The 21,261-nt window shown below is 35.2% G+C and overlaps 1 protein-coding gene across 7 annotated transcripts in view; it reads left to right on the top strand.

The window, feature by feature from the left end:
* The window catches only part of fam168a (family with sequence similarity 168 member A), a 172,331-nt gene that overhangs the window by 113,200 nt on the left and 37,870 nt on the right, over positions 1–21,261 (top strand). For 5 of the 7 annotated variants that reach the window (XM_039744260.1, XM_039744258.1, XM_039744263.1 and 2 more), the window contains one exon: positions 9,735–9,860. The exons of 1 other annotated variant lie outside the window; for it this stretch is intronic. In XM_039744260.1, coding sequence (XP_039600194.1) covers positions 9,735–9,860 — 126 coding nt within the window. The remainder of the gene's footprint in view (positions 1–9,734; positions 9,861–21,261) is intronic. One more of the 7 variants, XM_039744259.1, reaches the window with a different exon arrangement.

Raw genomic sequence — 21,261 nt, 5'->3', positions numbered from 1 at the left:
CATGTTTTCTAATGGTAGATCCCACTGGGAGCATGTAAAGTGAAATTAGTAAAGGTTCCAATACTGAGCTCTGTGGGACGGCATATCTTACTTCTGTGTATAATGAATGATAGAGCACAGTCAGCATATTTCTATATATACTGGTATCGATTTGATAATATAGAACTAAACCTGGCAAGGACATTGCCTGAAAGCCCAATGTCATTTTCCAGCCTGTGTAGTAAAATAGAATGGTCAATGGTGTCAAATGCTTTGCTTAAGTCTAACAAAGTAATTACAGTGAAATTTTCTTCATCAGAGGATAGCAGAATGTCATTTACAATACATGTCAATGGTGTTTCTGTATTATGACCATTGCGGAAGCCAGAATATTAGTTTCTCAAATAATTTTGATGCGTAAGGTATGACTGAAACTGATTGGCCTCTACTTTTTCTAGCATTTTAGAGAGAAAGGGTAAATTTGATGTGGGGGTCTAGGTCTGACTTTGTAAGCAATGGTTTTGCTCTTTTAGTGCATCAGGTACTGCGCCATGCAATAATGAGTTATTGATTATGCCAAGAATAGGTGCTGCAAGAACATTCATTACATTTTTTACTAGTTTGGCCCTGGATCTAGGGAACAAGTAGTAAGTTTCTTTTTTAGAAATTAATATTAAGACTTTTTGTTCTTTTACAGGATTAAAGTTTCTAAAGTGTTGAATGTAAGGGGAGATAGGGTTTGCCCAGCTTACATTTTTAATTTTCTCATTAAAGAATGTCATAAAGTCTGTACTGCTAATGTCTGTTGGTATTTTGCACTCTAGATCTGAATTTCTGTTTGTTAAATTAACCACTGTTCTGAAAAGTGCATGAGGATTATTAATTTAGAATAGTAGTGTGAATGAGATTTAAAGGGCTTTTATATACATTTTCTTAACGCTGTCTATCCATGCACTTCGAAAAACCTACAGCTTTGTTCTCAATCTATGCTCCCATTGCGAACACTATTTTAAGAGGTCGAGTGCTATCATTAAACCAGGGTGAGTTTTCATGTGCTTTGATCAGTTTTATTTTAAGGAGAGCCACTGTGTCCAGATCATCTCTTAAATGTCTCATTATAATTTGGTTTTTGATGAAAAATTAATAAACTTTTTTCTATTTAATTTTTTCAATACTTTCATCCTTCATTCCTTGCATTCTGTGTATATTATCTCATACATTTTATTACCTTTGTGTGTGTTTAGACCATGTCAGGTACATTGTTAGTCTTTGTTGCCCATTTTCTGACTGAGTAAGCTCTGTACTATCCAAGAATATTGTCTTGGTTACTACCAGTACAGAGGAAAGTAAAGTTGTGACTAGTTTGAAAAGTCTTAATTCCTTATTTGATAGGTTCAAGTTTTCTTTATTTCGTCGTGTTTACACAAGAAAACAGGAAAGTTGCAAACAGAGATAAGACTGGTTAAGGTTAGGCAGTTTGAGTGTATATTTACACAAAATGGTTAGAGGATATGTATCAAACCTTGCAGAGTTTCAGCTGAAATGGGTAATACAAAGACATAAAAGTCATCTTGAGTATCTTAAGGAATGCGAGCATGACTATTTTTTGTGCTTTCACATTTAAAGTGTGCGTGTATATCTGTAAAGCTAGTAATGTGAAGATGGAAAACAGAGAAAATTCAAAAAGTATACACAAAGCTTATGCGCACTTTCTTATTAAAATTGGTTAACATAAAAACAAAAATTGAAGTTAAAATCTCAGCTCGCATTACAGCAGTCTGTTTTCACAAGACCTAATACAAAAAAGACAGCCGCAATAGTTCTATTTGAGCCACATCTGGGTTAAACATGAAAAGTCATTCAACAATGTAGAGATTGTAAGAGAAGTGCAGCTGATGCTTCTGACTTGCTGTTTGCAGATTTTTAAAAAACAAAAATGAAGTAGCAGCTGTCATTAATAACTTTCTGTTGTCAAAAAATACTGTAACAAGGCAATGTGAATGTATGGTGAAATATCTTCGATGATCAGCCAAAGAAGGCCATAGTGCATGCACGTATTTCCCCTTGCAGTCTAATTAATTAATTAATTAATAACTAATAGCTTCACTGCACTGTACAACTAGTTCACCATAGACTTTCACTTGCTTTTATTTGTTGTAATTTAAAAATACAGATCTAAAAACCACCAAAAAGAAACAAAAAATGTTTGTTAGTTATAGCTGTGAGAAATTTATTGTAAGAACATATTCCAGTGTTTCTCCTACCATTGAAAGTAGTCCAATAATCCATAAGTGCTGACTCTTTTGGAGAAAAAGGTGGGAGTTTAAGTTGTAGTGGCATTTAGCCTTAAATGAATTTCTTAAATCTTGGCAAATTTTCAAAAGGGGGCACACTCCAACAGAGTGTCTGTAGAACTTGTTTACTTTTGAACAGTGCTCCGTTTCTTTTTCTGGCATTGTATAAATTGATTTTATTAGAAAGTAACCCTAACCTTGTGTTTCTAGTGTGTCATTTTTTGCAATTTGTAGTCAGTATTTAGAATTGGTCTGAAACTTAGAAGCAATCGTGTACTTAATCATGTACTAAATTTCATTTAAACTGACAGATCCAGAGACTGAGGACTGGTAACATTTTTGCAGCTGCAGGCTTCAAATGTGATATGCCTTACATCTAAAACTGCAAGTTATAAATCTGATGCTGCCTTTAGGCAATTACCTTACTTGCCACCACATAAAAATGTATTCTTTCTCATTCTTTTTCAATAATTTAACTTTAACTTACATCTTTATTTTAACAAGTGACATAATGCATATTTTGCAGAATGTTGAGGTGCAATCAAGGACTTAGTTAACTGTTTTGGAAACTGGAGCATGTTGAATTTGTATTTAATTTGTTAAAGAAAAAGATCACATCTTTGCCTGTTAACACATTGATATAAAAAAATTATATTAGAGCATAACAAATGGACGAATACAGTTTTATGTATTAATTAGTACAGTCAATGAAGTAACATTCTATTAGACCATGTAATTCAAGACTGAACCCAAACAGAATCAATTTTAAGCTTTGGTGGTTGAGGAAAATGACCAGTATTCTGCAGTTATATATTTGTATTCTGTATCTGTCTAGTCAGTGAGGTGACAACAAATTCCCCTCCACACGGTTTTGTACAATTTAAGATTTTCTGTGGGTATTCTTTTATTGTAATTCAATAATAAAATAAAAAATCTTTTTTGTTGTAAAAAGACGTACAAGACAAGTTTACTGTAACTTGTACATGTAACATAGTGTACTTAGTACAATAATTTTAATTTAATTAGTTATTTCCGCTCTTATTTAATTACTCCTACTACCTCTTTCAGATGGGTCACACATTTCCTTTCAACAAGCAGTACCGCCAACTGATCAGAATTTCAATGGGGTACTACTGCATTTTGTTAGTGTTTCTTTGTGTAGTGACTAATGTTCTCGCATTTGGGTGAACATTTGCCTGTATGGTCATTTAAACAGTATTACTTGAAAGTTTGTTGTTCATATTGTACTTTAAATGATGCATCTTTTTACAGTGAAATTGTTTCATTTAGATCACACTCACTTTAAAAAAATATATATCAGTGTTTCCCAAACTCGGTCCTGGGGACCCCCTGTGGCTGCAGGTTTTTGTTCCAACCAGATTCCTAATCAGTGACAACACCTGATAACACTGATCTCATTTAATTTAATGAATTAGCTGGGATTATTTTTCTTTTATTCTACATTCAGAAAAGCACAGCAGCATTATTTTTACATTTATAAGACATTTAGAAATATTTCTGCTTTTGCTATAGATTTAAATGCTTAACTCTCTTTTGTTGATTTCATTATATTTTGCCCTTTCTTTGTGCAGTTTTTCCCCTTCGTCGTATCTTATTGATCACAATTAAAAATGAGCAGAACAGACACCCAGGCAAACAACACTGAACAATCAAAGGCTGCATCTACTTTAGCATCAGACCCACTAATTAGTAAATAATGGATTAATAAACAATTAGAACACCTTGAAAAGTAGAATGAAAATCAAGATGAAAATAATTTAAAAAAAAAAAGAATATATTATTCTCATATAACTGCTTGGTACATTTTAATATTTTTTTTTTAGCAAACTTAGTTTCCTAATTTCTATATTGTTCCCTAAACACAGAACTTGGGAAATAACACATCACTTAATTAGCCCAGGAGTTCAATTAATAACAGAAGCTGGTTGGAACAAAAACCTGCAGCCACAGGGGGTCCCCAGGACTGAGTTTGGGAAACACTGATATATATATTTCTTTAGGTGTCACTTAGAGGAATTGGTGCTTATAGGAACTGAAATGGGAAAATAAGAATTAATTCTTGTACAAAACTTTGGATTCCTTAATGTTAATCATCCTTGATAATGAGGTAACTTTGTATTCCTTATTTTTTCTTTCAGTCACCTAAATAGGACCCAATTTTGCATTTAATATGATTTACATAAGTTTGGGTCTTATGCATATCCCTCAGTCAGTTAGTAGATCACTTTTAATACTATATGTCATGACCACTGCTAGTTTACGGGTTAGTAGATAATTGAGATGGAGTGCAGGGGTTTAAAAGTCAAAATAATTTCTAGATGCTTTCTGAAGGGGCCTATCTTCAGTAAGCATCTGAACATCATCAATCAGACTGGAAGTAGTTTATAGATGGTCAAGAAATTTGTTCCACGGCTTGGGAGCAACACCTATAAAAACAGTTTACAAATTTAACTCAGCTGGTCAGCTGGCAAGCAAGGTGAAAACTATGCTTGCAAATTCTGGCTTTCAGGTGCTTGTGCTAGTTTGTAAGCATGAGCTGAGAGGATTAAATATTTCAGATGTATATATTTGGTAGGTAAAATACTTGTAGCTGGTTGTAGATTCTACAATTTGGACATTCTACCAAATGCTAAATCGAATTGATCAATAAATTATTCATCCATCTCTTTCCATTACCTATTCAGGATAACCAGCCCTGGATGAGTCATAATCCATCACAGGACATGTTCTTAACCACCCATGCTCAGTCACTTCAAACCAAGAGTCACCAGGCACATAGATGTCTTTTAAAGGAAACTCGAGCATGATGATAAAGTTGAAGTGGACACTGGAAGAAAAAGAAAAGTTCTCATAGTCACAAGGTTAAGAATTCAGCCCAGGTGCCTCATATATAAACGGTGTGTATGCACAAAAATGTTGCGTACGCCTGTTTCCATGCTCACATTGCGATGTATGAAATCTAAATTTGGGATAAAGCTACACATTTTTTACGCCATCTCAATCCCTGGCGTACACAAGTTCTCTGCTTGGCTTTGCAAGCTGACAGCACCTAGCCTCAAAGCAGTGTTACTGTTCCAGTGTGGTTTCCCAATCTTTTTTAGATTCACATCCCTGACACACTTTCATCAAATACACTGAAATTATCCGCATATCATTTATTAGTTTAAGGCATCTGACTGTAATTAACCTGTAACAATATAACTGTCCACGGAATGGCCAAACTATTTCAAATACCATACCTGTTACTCTCACTGCACCACTTGGAGTATTTATCCCACTGTATCTGAGTGTGGAATCACAGCTCTACAGCAGCTGATCGGAAAGCTCTACCACAGATTGTATCCAGAGCGGGGAGAAATATTGGGATAGAGCTTCTAGCGCACGCTGCCTCAGCCTTGCGCAAAGTTTATTTGAACTGCATCCATACAGCAAATGCTTCAGAGCCTGTACTTTACGGACCTCCCGGTTCTGAAACAGTTTCATCCCAAGAACTATAAATTCACTCAATCAGTCCAAGTGTTCCTGGTAGAAATATTTGTACTTATCAGTACAATCACCTCGCTGTAAACTTGCACTACAGTTATAACATTGCACAACCTGAGCCACTTTATAAAGCTTGTATTTACATATGATGACGTCTGGCTTCTAAGACGATTTAGATTTTCAAGCAATATCTTCCTGGAGCTCTTAATATCATTTTTAAGATGCAATGCAGCAAAGTATGTTTATTACAACAGATACAATTTTAACATCATTTAAATAATCTATATTGTTAATAATTAAACATTTAAAGGACACCATGTCGCAGCGCTAGCGATGAGCTGGCGTCCCTTTCAGGGATTGTTCCTGCCTTGCGCTGTATGCTTGCTGGGATTGGTGCAACCTTGGATGGATAGAATAATTAAACATGTACTACGAAGATATTTCAATGCTCCTTAAAAGTTTTGAAGAATCGGCATTCTCAGCTTGAGCTTTCGAGTTTCTCTCACAATCTATATCATTCAACTTCGTTTTGTTTATACAGCTGTTAAAACCAAAACATAGTACATTTTGCTTTGCATCCACTTGGTATTCACTGAAATTCTTCTATTTTCCCCAGTGCTTTTACCATTATCTTTTCACAGAACGCTGAGCTTAAGGGCCATTTATATTGATTTGCATATTGAAAGAGGCATAATTCTGGAGGAGATGGGGTGGGATGGCAAGTGCGTGCACGTGTGTTACTTTTCACACTGACCTGGATTTAAGTAGGGGAAAAATGTGGAAGTTGGTATACGCACAGATTTATGCATCTGGATTTTTTTGTGCGTATGCACCTTTCTGCTTTTGTTCGTACGCCATGTTTTAGTATGAATTCTACACAGTGCTTCATGCATGATGCCTCAGGTGTGGGGGAATGTTAGACTGCACCACAGTGAAAATAAGTCATTTTGAGTTTTTGCCTAATAATTTTAATTCATGTTATAGAGTTGTATTATTAAATAATTAGAACTCCAGAGATTGTAAATCTATCCATCCATTATTCAACCTGTTATATCTTAACTACAGGGTCACGGGGGGTCTGCTGGAGCCAATTCCAGCCAACACAGGGTGCAAGGCAAGAACAAACCCTGGGCAGGGTGCCAACCCACTGCAGGATTATAAATCTTTTTGGATGAAAATCCATGTCTTGCCCAGATTATAAAATGAGTGCTGAAGTCAACCCTTCATTTTTATTTATGTCTTAATCAAACATGAGCAAAGTGTTAATGAGATACAGTTATATTGTAGGGATGCATTAATGTGTACTCAGTACTGTTACTGTTGTACTGTTCTCTCTGCCAAATTTTTTGAGCCATTTTTATTAGTAGATTTTGTAATTTCTAGGTGTATAAATTGGAAAACCGTTCTTCTTTTGTTGCTCCAGTTAGGGGTTGCCACAGCGGATCATCCAAAATTAATATTGAAATAAAGTAAGTTGTAATGGCAAATGCCATTATCCCTGAAATTGCAAAGTCCAACACTCAGTGTTAAATAACCTTTCTAATTTTAACATACCGTTTAGTACTTCCATAATATTTATCTATAATGGTGTTTTGCTGCTAAACACAAGATGACAAAATTGGGACTATTAGGTAATAAATAATTTTTAAATGATTTTTTTTTTATTTAAGAGTCCACTCCTTTGTAAAGATCTATTGTCACATCAACTTACATCTCTAAATTTCCTCTATGTGAATCTATGCTTGACGGTGCAAGTGTGTATACTGCTTGGACCAATGTTAATGCTTGGCTTCAACTACCATACTACTAAGCAAAACACAATTGGAAAAAACTGTTAAGAAGAAGAATGGAATACTCATTAAATTTACCTCGGTGTTCAAAGTTTTCACTCTTCCACTCGTAGAATTTGTAAAATACATGTAAGAATTCAGCTGAGGAATTTAACGGTATTTTCTTCATCACTTGTAGTAGGGTAACCTATTGAATTCTGAAGTTGGATGGTATTTGCAGGTGATGGAATGGGGATGACATTATTTTATTGTTTTTATTTTTGTTAAAGGAAAATGGGTTGAAGAACCCAAGTGGTCAAACACAGTGCTTGTTTTGTTACTGTTATGAAGTCATAAACCTTAGTTTAACCAGTTGAGTGCTGCTTGTACTTGCCATCTGTTTCATTGCTGCTTCACTGCTGTCTCAATATACTGTAAACATTAAAAATGTTTTCATGTGACCACCATCACTGTCTGGTAGCAAGAGGATTTATTACTTCCATTTTTAACTTAGATGGAGTAGTAGTGAATTTGTATTATCTGTTTAATGTCCAGCTGTTTTTAACAGCTGTATTTATAACAGAAACAAATCTTCTTTTGTGAAAACTCCTCGTTGAACTAGTGATCAAGTTACATATGTCATTTTCCAATTCTGTTATGAGTAAGATTACTTCTATCCATGTCAGTATATTCTTTGTAAGGTATCAAGATGTTTTGCATACTTGACCAGAAAACTTTCTATTTTTCCTCAAGAGCAAGCCCAAAGCTTTTTTTTTTTTGGTAAAATATTGTTAAAGAAATAGTTTTAGACAATAAGAGTAGTGCATAAAGGGGAAACACGTTCACACAGGATGAAACCTTCGAAATGAAGGGTTGTCTTTTGTCCTCTTTCATTGGTTAAGAGTCTTGTCTTCAATTCAAAATATTGATCCTGTGTGAACCCAGTTCCTTTTCCTGCACAACTCTAAAATGCATGCTTTTTGCATGTTGTGAGCGTACAATTAGGTGAATTTTGCCTGTCATTTTATGATATATGAGTAATATGAGATTTTTTTCATGGATGTTTTGATGCTGTTTGCTGTTGTCCAGCTTTGGTCTCCATAGAGGCCCATTGTATCAAAAACTTAATCTCAGTTCTCCATGAAGTTAATTTTTTTTTTTCAACCATCACTACAACCCACATGGGGTAAGTAACAACTTAAAAAAAAATATTTAATTTTTGGGTAGTATATTCTTTTAATGGCATAAACTTTCCAATCCCAACATACTATACTATACAATTATAAATAAAGAAAATATCTTTGCATATGTCAGATCTTTTATAACTAAAGCAGTTCCAAACATGAGCATTTCCCATTCTTTGTGAATGAAACGATCACCTTCAGTCAGATTTTTTGTGTGGTAACAAACTGTAATTGATCATTTCTTGATTCTGCAGTGCCCTCTAATGGTTGCAGTACACGTCACATTTCTCAACTTAGCCTGACAGAATAGTTGCCCTTTACCTGTCACTGATAAGAAGATACTTATTAAAGCCTGTTTATGAGTGAAACAACACTGGTGGAATTGTATACAGTACTGCATACTCTAGAAACAAAAGCAAACTCCTTAATGTTTAGACAAAGCTCATACTGATTGAACGTGCACTTGACTAATTAACAGAAAGTCTAGCCAGTCAGATTTGTTGGTAATTGATACAAAGCATAAATTATGTCCAAGCAGAGAATGGAAAACTTTTTTATGGCTTTATGGCTGTTACAGATATCTTAAGTAATTAAAACCATGAGGATAACAGTTCAACAGCGGGAGGCAGTGTGCAATATAAGTGGTAAATAACTTGTGCCCACATAGGTTTTTCTTGAATTTCTTTAAATTAAGCAATGGTTTTACATGTCACTCTATTTGAACATTTTTTTTTGATTGCTTTCTGAAAATTTTTTTTTAAATCTAGTGTACGATATAGATACTCTAGGTCATTATTATAATTTTTTTTTTTTGCTCCCATCAGGGTTTGTTTACTTGTGCAGTATGTGCAATGAATGCCTTTGCAATCGTGTATGATTTGTGCATCACATTTTTCATAGTGCATACATGGCTGTGTACAGCTGTCTATTTAAACATCCAACACATGCAGTCCAGTTTGAACAATATATGATTTATAACACTCTTCTATTGTCTCCACCTTAAGCAGTTCTACTGGTGAAGCAGGGCTGGCCACAGACCTCAACTTCTGGGGCCACTGAAGGTTCCTATGACCTCCCAGTGGACGCTGGGACTGAAAACCGAACTTACCAAGCCTCTTCTGCTGCATTCAGTAAATATCCTTGTTTTTTATGGGATTGTTTCCCTTTTGAAGGGTTTTGCATATGATTTATTTAAGATAGCTAACTAGAGATGGAAATAAGGCAGATGAGCAGCTGAACCCTAAATACCCAACCCATCAATAAGTTGCCCATAACTTGACTAGTATTCTTTTCTTGACAATATGGCCAAAAGAGATTTACTGTTTTGTTTGGTTGGGAGAAAGACAAGATACTACGTGATTGTTCCTACTCATAATATGTCTGCTGTCTACAAAAAGTTGGCGTGCATTTTCTTGAGCTCTTGTGACTGGCTTCAGTGCTGCCCAGTACATCTTATTTCCATCTTGGTTACCCAGTACCCATGTCATATTATTTGGTGCTTCTGAGTTAGATGTATGGTAGTTTTACTTGAACAAAAAACTCAAGCTCTACTAACAGCAGATAAATAATGTGTAAAATAAATTTTTGATGCTAAAAATATTGGCTAGTCTTTTTGATGTTACTTTTTATAGGGTTAACACCATCTTGTACTTAGTTTTACAGGCTTATGATACACAGCAGTAAATGGTATACATAAGATAAATAATAATAAATTTACAATGCACACAGTTAACTGTAAAATATTATTCATTCATTTATTCATTCTTAGCCTGTATTTAATTAACTTGTTGTAAAGTAGTTATAGTTCTGCTCATATTTTTATATTACTAGGATATTGTGGCTTGAACATTAAATGTGTTTAAACATAGTTTTGAACAAATTATTTGTTAAACATAAGTGGACTGTTAAAATATAGACAACAATGCTTAAATTAATTTAATCTTGTTTGATTTGTTATAGCTATCAGGTATAGCAATTGCTTTTTATATATATATATATATATATATATATATATATATATATATATATATATATATATATATATAATTTAAGAATCTGAACATAATATATTTAATACAGTAAACTTTGGTATTTGTTTTCTTGAAAGGATTTTTGGAATCACATATCAAATACAGTGTATCTTTAATAGTGTAAGGTGTAGAATTAGGAAACATGCCATAATCTTAAACAAATCGTGTCAGTTACTTCTTAAAAAGAGGCATACAGCTGTTGTGTAGAATTATTAAACACCCTAATTTAGAACAATTTGGAATTGTATTTTAAATAACTTAAACGTTTTGTTGACTTTTATATTGTACATCAGTTAATATATTAAGGGTAGTTTTAAGTTCTGTACATGAATGTAATTAGGTAAGAGTCATAATTCTGGGGTTGTGTTACATTTTAAAAATGTATACATTAAACAGTAGTCAATAGAAATGGCTTTGCTCTGATCAAGGGTGAAGAATAGAGAGTGATGTATAATAGAAATGAAATCCAGAGCACCATCAAACATAACCTGCTTTTTACTAAAGTTAATAGTAATCTTAGTAAGAAGTATGGGAGTAAATGGTTAAATTCTTAAATAACAGTAATTTTTCTTTGTGTTAACAATATAAAATTTTCATGTTTGTGAAAATTAATACCAGATTTGTCCAGTGTGTGTTATCTAAATATTGACACTGATATAGATGCATTTACCTATATAATCTTGTTGTACAGGAGTATTTCATTCCAGACATGTTATACTTCAATTGTCAGCCTTCCGATCAAAAGTATAGGTATCAGGTTTTAGCTGAAATGTTTTTCATTCTTGTCCTGGATGTTTTAGATTTCATCTAATAATTATGTAGGTTAAAGAAGACAGTGATGCTGCTACTACATGGATTTGCCTTATCACATTAAAATACACATCCACATTCATGAAAAACTACTAGTTTAAAAAATTTCACTGTAACTCTGTGTAATTATATTGATATTTACTTTTTTAAGGGGAATTTTCATATCCAGTGATGATTAAAAAACAATATTTTCAAGTTACAGTTTGTGTGTTTCTTTTGCTAAATTTTACAAATTAAAACTTATTATTTTATCATTTTATTTTTGGTGGTTGGTGATGGACTTGCCTCTGTTCTCATGAAATAGACAGCTCATTATGATTTATGAAACTTATGATAACTGTTAGTAGTCTTTTATGCTTCGTAGCATTACACTTGAAAAAGATACTATCCAAGAAAGTTTTTGCCAAACTCGCTGAAATAGCTGCTGTATCTTTCAGGCTTGTTTTCCTGGAAAGTGGCTATAATATGTGGCAGTCTTTCCTTCAAGCATTAGATTGCTTCACCTGAGAAAACACCATAAAAAGCAGTTGTTTTTTCATTCTATGTGGTAATTTTTTTGATTTTTCTACCCACTTTACATTTCATTAATTGATTTTTGCAGTGTTGATATATTATTGCTTATTTGAATATTTAAAATGTAGCTGTGTTAAGTTTAAGCAGTAATGCAACCTATTCAAAATGATTTCTTACAATATGCTTTTTGGGTTAGTGGAAATCCAAGCAGACGATAACATTGTTTTCTTTAGCTTCTTACAAAAACGTTATCCTTACCAAACAAAGCTGCTTAGAAGTATATGTTCTTCTTTCTTTTTTTCAGTAGTAATTTAGTACTTATTACACTTTTAGCACAGTGCAATGAATAATTATATAGTCCTTAAAGTTTATACCATACCTAATTACTAACACATTTTGAATTACTAATATATTTTTTGGTCCAATCACTCCTTTTTCCATTGAATTCAAAGCCTGAGCAAGCTCTGTCAATTGGAGGTGGAAATCTAGAAGGAAAGCTTCATCTTCAGTCAGCATAGGAAGGTCCAGATACTGTAGCTCTTGTGTGCCTTTTTCACAGTAGCAGAGTTCAGTTCTTCCCTGGTATGACTGTTTTATAGCAAGAACCCACCACACAAAATAATGCATAGTTGAGAGTGTTCAATTTTATTAGTTGCATTTGATATAATAAAATTTAAAATAGCTAATTTGATAGATACTCATATGCTGCATCCTCTACTGAGCTTTGGCTTGCAGAAATAAATTAAATTTGTTGCAAGTTTCTGGCATTCTGGAGTAATAATGTATTGAATTGCCTAACACAATAAAGAAGTATGGAAATTTTAAACTTTGAAAGTGCGAATTTGTGGCATGTATAAGCATTAGAAAGCACACTAGCATCTATGACAGATAGGGATGTCAGGATACAAGAACTTTTCTATTGGATACCAATACCAGTGAAATTTTATCATACTCCATACCTATTCAATTTCATGACAAACACAGAAATCTCATTTAATGGCTTATCAAAAGATACTCCCATTATTTAAGGGAACAACCTCATGCCCTTTTCTGAAACAATTTAAAATACATTGTATAAACACTGCCAACAACAACAACAGGATAACCAAACTATATTTTAAGTAAACTAGTACAGTCGATTCTGGTTAATTGGACCACCGCTTAATCGGACCAGCCGCTTATTCGGACCGAATCCTAAAGAACCGAAACAGATCATATTACATAAGACTAATATTGTTTACTTATTTGGACCAAAATTCCTTTTAATCGGACCAAAGAACGTGACAGAGAATAAGAAAAAGAAGCCACAAGTTGCCCGCAGAAAGCGGATGTAAACGTAAAGCGGAAGACCAGGAAAGTGATAATGATGACCCTAATGAGTTAATGCAAGTGACAACACAGCATGCCAGGAAATGCATTGAAACTTTGCGCCGCTATTTCATGCAGGAGGGAAATGAAGGCAGTCCCATTGATGTGTTAGATGTTTGTGATGATTTTGTCCAAGTGCAGTGCGTCAACAGAATGCGTCAGATCACACTAGACAAGTTCTTCAAACGTTGACTGGAATTTGGTAATGTAACCTTTTTTTATTGTGCTTCGCATGCTGAGTGTCATGTAGATCGTTTCGAAGAATTTTTTGATTTCCTTTTCAGTAAACAAAGTTGTAAGCAACCATATACAGTGGCTTGCAAAAGTATTCGGCCCCCTTGAACTTTTCCACATTTTGTCACATTACAGCCACAAACATGAATCAATTTCATTGGAATTCCACGTGAAAGACCAATACAAAGTGGTGTACACTTGAGAAGTGGAACGAAAATCATACATGATTCCAAACATTTTTTACAAATAAATAACTGCAAAGTGGGGTGTGCATAATTATTCAGCCCCCTGAGTCAATACTTTGTAGAACCACTTTTTGCTGCAATTACAGCTGCCAGTCTTTTAGGGTATGTCTCTAGCAGCAAGTAGCAGCAAGCCACTGTATGTACATGTACGTAGTTCTTGTTTGTACGTTCGCCATACGCGTGTGCAGCACAATAAAAGTCATAATGACTTTTTAATATGTTACTTATAGCACGTCCCGTCTTGGTAGCACATGTATAGGGCATGTTCGTGTAATCGGATGAGCCGGTTATTAGGACTAAAATGATCGCGTCCCGATGTGGTCCGATTAACAGGAATCGACTGTATTGCATTTTATTTTTCTCTTTGTGAATGTCAAGACTTGAATTGTACTGTGTGATAGACACCGGGATTCTCCCAATGTAATAACAAGTATCGGGTGCTAAGGTTATAATCTTAGGGGGATTTCAGCACAGGGTTTATAAAGGATTATATATTCATGGACTACCTAATTTTTCATACCGTGTGCCCATATTCAATTTATTCCCTGATGTTTTCTCTACAGAAACCAAAACTACTATTTAAAATCAATCTGTACTGCTGAATTAGTGAATTTCAAGATAATTCAGGATATTTAATTTTTTTGTACTCTTCAAAGGTGGTTTTCTACCATGCTTTAAAAAATCAGGCTGAGCAGAGAAATACTGTGTTAAGTTTATAATATTTTCTGTTTAATTAATGTTTATATTAGCATCATTAACTGGATACAAAACTTATGAAGAGTGGTATTTAATAGATGAGTCAAGTTAATTAAAATTTCAGATGTCATAAACTTGTGGTGCTTTGGTTGTCTAAATGTGGCCTAGCTTGTTTACATTTGTTCAAACTTTAGGGCATCTTGTGTGAAATTATTAGTTTTACATGACTCCACTATTGCAGAACTACTTTAAAATAACTTTTACTGTGGTGTTTTCATTTCATTGCATCCTCAAAACATCCACAAATCTATTTCTAAAGTAGCTCTGTATGGAGATAAAAGTAGCAAGAACAAAAGCCTGTGTGTGTTTTGCTATAATAAGTATACTTCCCACAATCACCATGATTAAATTTTCCTGCCCCAAACACAAAGGCTATAAAGACATCTGCTGTTTTTCTTTTCGATATGCGTTGATGCAGTGCTTTATATTACCCTGATTGTGAGACATTTTTGTATTATAGCGACCCTGGGAGTGCACCTGAGAAGGACATATTCTTTGGGTGGTTGAGCACATGTCAGAGGGGGTTGGGATACCAAGAAAAGCTGACTAAAGCCCATCAGCCTTAGTGTGTGGACGCCAGCAAGCCTTGAATGTGGACCCTTGCCTTGGGTTGGCTCATGAAGCCGAGTTTTAGTGTAGTAGTTGAGTTACCTCTAGCTCCATGTGAGCAAAATGAGGCAGACCTGGGAGTAATGTATATGTGGGGCAGCTAAATAAAGCAGCTGGCAGTGCATGTTTCCTTGGCGTTTAGAGCGACCACTGATGAAGTTAATGGACCTATTTGGGTCTTTCACTTGCAGTCTGCCACAAGGTGCTGATTCCATTCCTTTGTCTGCTTACATCTACTTGCAGTCATGCATGAGTGCATGACTGACTTTCATTCGGTACTACCAATCCTGTACAATATCTAATATGGCTATATTTTCAGAATTTAGGTATCAACATGGTGCTTAAGTGTCAGTTCTTATGACATCTCTAGTAACAAAGGAGGAAAGCTTTTGATAGAAAAATATGTAATCTAGTCTGCACTGAAAGTGGTGGCTGGGGAAGTAGAAAGAGAATTGCTTTCATGGTTGGATTAAGATATCCATTGTTGTAAGGGTGTAAAAGGTTCATGAGTACACTCAAGCCATTTAAACTTGAAAGGTATGACTGACGATAGATAATGAAAAGGAAAACTGATAAGGGATGGTAAGTAGATGCTATGTAACACTAGCCTCTTGCAACCAAGTTCAACAAGAAGGGAGGTGAAAATAACCCCAGAGTCCAATCCCAATTCAAACATCTTAGGTTGTAAAATATGCCACATTAAAATGAGCACACCAAACTTGTTGGAATTGGAACAAATAAAAGTAACACTATTGCTATAGTATTTATTTTTTAAAGTAAGGGCATCCTTCCCTAATAATTTATTGTCCTGTAGTGAACCAGTACCTGTTTTCATTGTACCAAGAATGCTGAATCTTCTTACTATTTAAACTGAGGCCATGGACATGCAAAGAAGCAAAAAGCAATTCAGATATTATAGGGAGGGAAAATTGATAAAAATAGACATTGCAGAAACTAAGCTGACATAGAATGGAAGGGACATGTTTGCCAGCACCACACCCCTGCAGATCTTTTTAGGTTTCAAGAAGCACTTTTAGGAACCCATGCACAACTCCACCTTAAAAATATCCCTTGTAACAACAGATGAAAAACAGGCCGTTTTCTTGCTTTCCTTGTAATCAACCATAAATCCTCAAACAAGTAAACTCACTCAAATTCGAAGAGTAAATTGGAGGATAACATTTCACGAGAAGTGGCTTTTTGTAGCATAAACTCTGACATTTCATTGTCATGGGGCAGAAGTCATACAGCATAAGTCATATAGCATAGAAAGCAATTCTTGGCCATAGTTTTGGAGTTTAATGCAGTTTCCTATTTTAGCGTTTCCTTGAGATTCTCCATTTCTACATTCTAATTCAAAGTAATTCGGAATTAAGATTTTCTACTTGTCCCAGAGTCTGGATTTTGGTCTCATTGTTGCTCTGTGAAGCCAGCAATGCACCAAATTCTTTATTTTACTTTTTCATTCATCATTTATATCCTTAATTTGCCCATGAATTATAGCAAGATCTTCTTGATAGGAGTGTTTTGTTTTTTTTTTGATTAGTTTAAAAAAATTAATGCCTTGAACGTGGTCATGCTGGAACTATTGACACCTTCTGCATTAGTGCAAAACTTCTTCAGTTAACTCAAGATTTTATTAAGGAATATTCCATTTTTGGCCTTAGACACTACCTTTTAATAAAAAGGTACATCTGAGAAAATATATAACAGTATGTAGTAGTAAATTTTACAAGAATGAATGTTAATTTTTAAAAAATAAAACGGGGGGGGAAAAAAGCACACTGTTTCCTAGGACTTATATTACACATTCATCCACTGTCTAGGGGTACATGACTGCTTTGAATTATTAATACCTTCTGTGTAGTTTGAACTTAAATTGTTTAATTATAATTTAATCAAGTACCATTCAAACCATGCCAAATATTTTCACTTAAGGAATATTTCACAATTTTAGAAGAATCTCCCTTTTTGTCACAGTAGATATTTAATAATATTTAAAAAAAATGCATAAAGGCAGTGGAGAGGAAGAGTCTGAGAGCAACTGTTACTTTATTGTGAAAAGTGCAATATAAAGCTTGCGGCCTTTGTGAATTTACCAATTAAAATTAATATGCTGCATGACAATTATATTAAAACTAGTTTGATGCAATTTATAAAGCAGTATTGGCTATCCCATATATACAGTAAAAAAGGTATTAGGATACATGGTTGTTGCAGAACTAAATGTCTCTTTCTTATTACTGTACTACCATCTCAGGCTACAACTTGTTTTTGTTTTTCTTTTCTTAATTATGTAGTTTGGTGTTTTATATCAAGTTTCCATTTAGTTAAAGTAGAGGCTCCAAAGATGAACAAATAAGGAAGTTAATTCAGAACCCATCTCATTAATGAATATTTATTTAAATTAAATGCATATAATTTTTTGTGTGTTATCTGTATGTGGCTTTACACAGTCATATTGAAAATGGCTTTTTTTCTTCTTCAAAGCAGCATGTGTTTTTATCCTGTCACCTGTTTAAATTTTGTTGACAAAATTATACATTTTACAATGCATTTCCTTAATAAACATTACTGCTTCACTGAGATGTGGTTTTCAGGCACATGACAATATTGGTATGTGGGCAGCAAAGATGGACAGTTGCTTATATATATATTCCTGGTGTGTTTAAGTATTCTCTTACAAAAATATGAACAAAAAGAAAGATCTTCACTGTATGATGTTTTCACGTAATGTTTTGATTTCACATTTAAACAAGATAAATAAGTTATTGATAACATCCAGTGCAAAATTATAATGGTCTTTTGAAAGGTTTCACCACCCTGATAATGGGCATGCACTGTAACTTGAACTGTGCCAGTACATTTGCTTACCTGACTTATGCTCTTACTCTCTTTCTCTTGAGGAGCTCAGAAATAAATTATTTGAACAATTGGCAGATTATATTATCTGTTGAAAGTTTGTAAACTACTGGATATTTCAGAAATAATAAGTTATGGAGTTTTTAAAAGCAGTCTGAACATTATGCAAAGTCATTGTCTGTTATGTGTAGGTCAGAATTTGTTCTTTCAGAATATATATATATATATATATATTACAACACAAGTTTCAATGTCTACAATAAAAACACAATTTATAGAATACAGCCATTCGTGCAATCAGAGTAATGTACATTTTCCTAAATAATGTAATTACCTAAAGAACAGAAATTAAAAATGTCTGAGGATAGAGAAAAATGTGCATCAGAGTTAAAGAAAAAAAATAACATTTAAATTACACATGCCTGTGCCAAATACGTTCTGTGATGATTTAAAACCATATCAAACATCTGAATTATTTACTGTTTCTGTCTAAAATAAAGCCTAAAGCAACAAAATAATTGATTTTTCAGATTAGTCATTTAACCAGTTTGAGAACTGTTCTCAGAGACTTTTATAGGGCTATCAAGCCAGATGTTGCGTACAGGCAGTTTCCAAAGTGTGTGTGTGTATGTATATATATATATATATATATACTGCTCAAAAGAATTAAAGGAACACTTTTTAATCAGAGTATAGCATAAAGTCAATGAAACTTATGGGATATTAATCTGGTCAGTTAAGTAGCAGAGGGGGTTGTTAATCAGTTTCAGCTGCTGTGGTGTTAATGAAATTAACAACAGATGCACTAGAGGAGCAACAATGAGATGACCCCCAAAACAGGAATGGTTTAACAGGTGGAGGCCACTGACATTTTTCCCTCCTCATCTTTTCTGACTGTTTCTTCACTAGTTTTGCATTTGGCTACAGTCAGTGTCACTACTGGTAGCATGAGGTGATACCTGGACCCTACAGAGGTTGCACAGGTAGTCCAACTTCTCCAGGATGGCACATCAATACGTGTCATTGCCAGAAGGTTTGCTGTGTCTCCCTGCACAGTCTCAAGGGCATGGAGGAGATTCTAGGAGACAAGCAGTTACTCTAGGAGAGCTGGAGAGGGCCATAGAAGGTCCATAACCCATCAGCAGTACCAGTATCTGCTCCTTTGGGCAAGGTGGAACAGGATGAGCACTGCCAGAGCCCTACAAAATGACCTCCAGCAGGCCACTGGTGTGAATGTCTCTGACCAAACAACCAGAAAGACTTCATGAGGGTGACCCAAGGGCCCCATGTCCTCTAATGGGCCCTGAGCTCACTGCCCAGCAGCATGCAGCTCGATTGGCATTCGCCATAGAATACCAGAATTGGCAGATGCACCACTGGTGCCCTGTGCTTTTTACAGATGAGAGCAGGTTCACCCTGAGCACGTGACAGAAGTGAAAGGGTCTGGAGAAGCCATGGAGAACATTATGCTGCCTGTAACATCATTCAGCATGAGCAGTTTGGTGGTGGGTTAATGATTGTCTGGGGAGGCATATCCATGGAGGGTCACACAGACCGCTACAGGCTTGACAAAGGCACCTTGGCTGCCATTAGGTATCAGGATGAAATCCTTGGACCCATTGTCAGACCCTATGCTGGTACAGTGGCTCCTGGTGCACGACAATTCCTGGCCTCATGTGGTGAGAGTATGCAGGCAGTTCCTGGAGGATGAAGGAATTGATACCATTGACTGGCCACCACACTTTCCTGACCTAAATCCAATAGAACACCTCTGGGACATTATGTTTTGGTCCATCCAATGCCACCAGGTTGCACCTCAGACTGTCCAGGAGCTCAGTGATGCCCTGGTCCAGATCTGGGAGGAGATCCCCACAACACCATCTGTCATCTCATTAGAAGCATGCACCGATGTTGTCAGGCATGTATACAAGAACACAGGAGCCATACAAAGTGCTGCGTACAATTTTGAGTTGCTGCAATTAAATTTTAGCAAAATGGACTAGCCTGCCACATAATTTTTTCACTCTGATTTTGGGGTGTCTTTGAATTCAGGGCTCTGTAGGTTGATCATTTTCATTTCCATCAAACAATGTGGCATCCTTTCGTTCCTAACACATTACCCAGTCTATATCAGTATAGATATCCAGGAGGATTTCTTTTTCCCATTGAGATCTGATGTGTTTTCAAAGTGTTCCTTTAATTTTTTTGAGCAGTTTATATATAATACTGTATATACACACAGTAATCCCTCAATCGCGGGGGTTGCGTTCCAGACCCCCCTGCGATAGGTGAAAATCCGCGAAGTAGAAACCATATGTTTGTATGGTTATTTTTATATATTTTAAGCCCTTATAAACTCTCCCACCCTGTTAACATTATTAGAGCCCTCTAGACATGAAATAACACCCTTTAGTCAAAAGTTTAAACTGTGCTCCATGACAAGACTAAGATGGCAGTTCTTTCTCACAATTAAAAGAATGCAAACATATCTTCTCTTCAAAGGAGCGCTGTCAGGAGCAGAGAATGTCAGAGAGCGCGCTCGCTAAGAAAAGCAAACAATCAAAAAATCAATACGTGCTTTTAAGTATGCTGAAGCACCGCGATAAAGCGGCATTTTGTAGAGGAGCGTCCGTATCTTCTAGGCAAACAGCCTCTGTGCAAACAGCCCCTCTGCTCACACCCCCTCCGTCAGGCAGAGAGAGTGAGAGAGACATAGAAAAGCAAGCAATCAAGCACTGCGCGGGAAGCATATCTTATATCATTGAGGAGTTTTAGTTAATATGTAATACATGCTCTGATTGGATAGCTTGTAAGCCATCCGCCAATAGCGTCCCTTGTATGAAATCAACTGGGCAAACTGAGGAAGCATGTACCATGAATTAAAAGACCCATTGTCCACAGAAATCTGCGAATCAGCGAAAAATCTGTGATATATATTTAGATGTGCTTACATTTAAAATCCTGATAGAGTGAAGCCGCAAAAGTCGAAGCGCGATATAGCGAGGGATTACTGTGTGTGTATGTATATATGTATATATATGTATGTATATGTGTGTGTGTGTATATGTATATATATATGTGTATATATATATATATATATATGT

This window comes from Polypterus senegalus, chromosome 2, assembly GCF_016835505.1.
Source record: "Polypterus senegalus isolate Bchr_013 chromosome 2, ASM1683550v1, whole genome shotgun sequence".
NCBI classification, from domain to species: Eukaryota; Metazoa; Chordata; class Cladistia; order Polypteriformes; family Polypteridae; genus Polypterus; species Polypterus senegalus.
The sequence above is the reverse complement of the archived record's forward strand: the minus strand, read 5'-3'. Positions and strand labels throughout refer to the sequence as shown.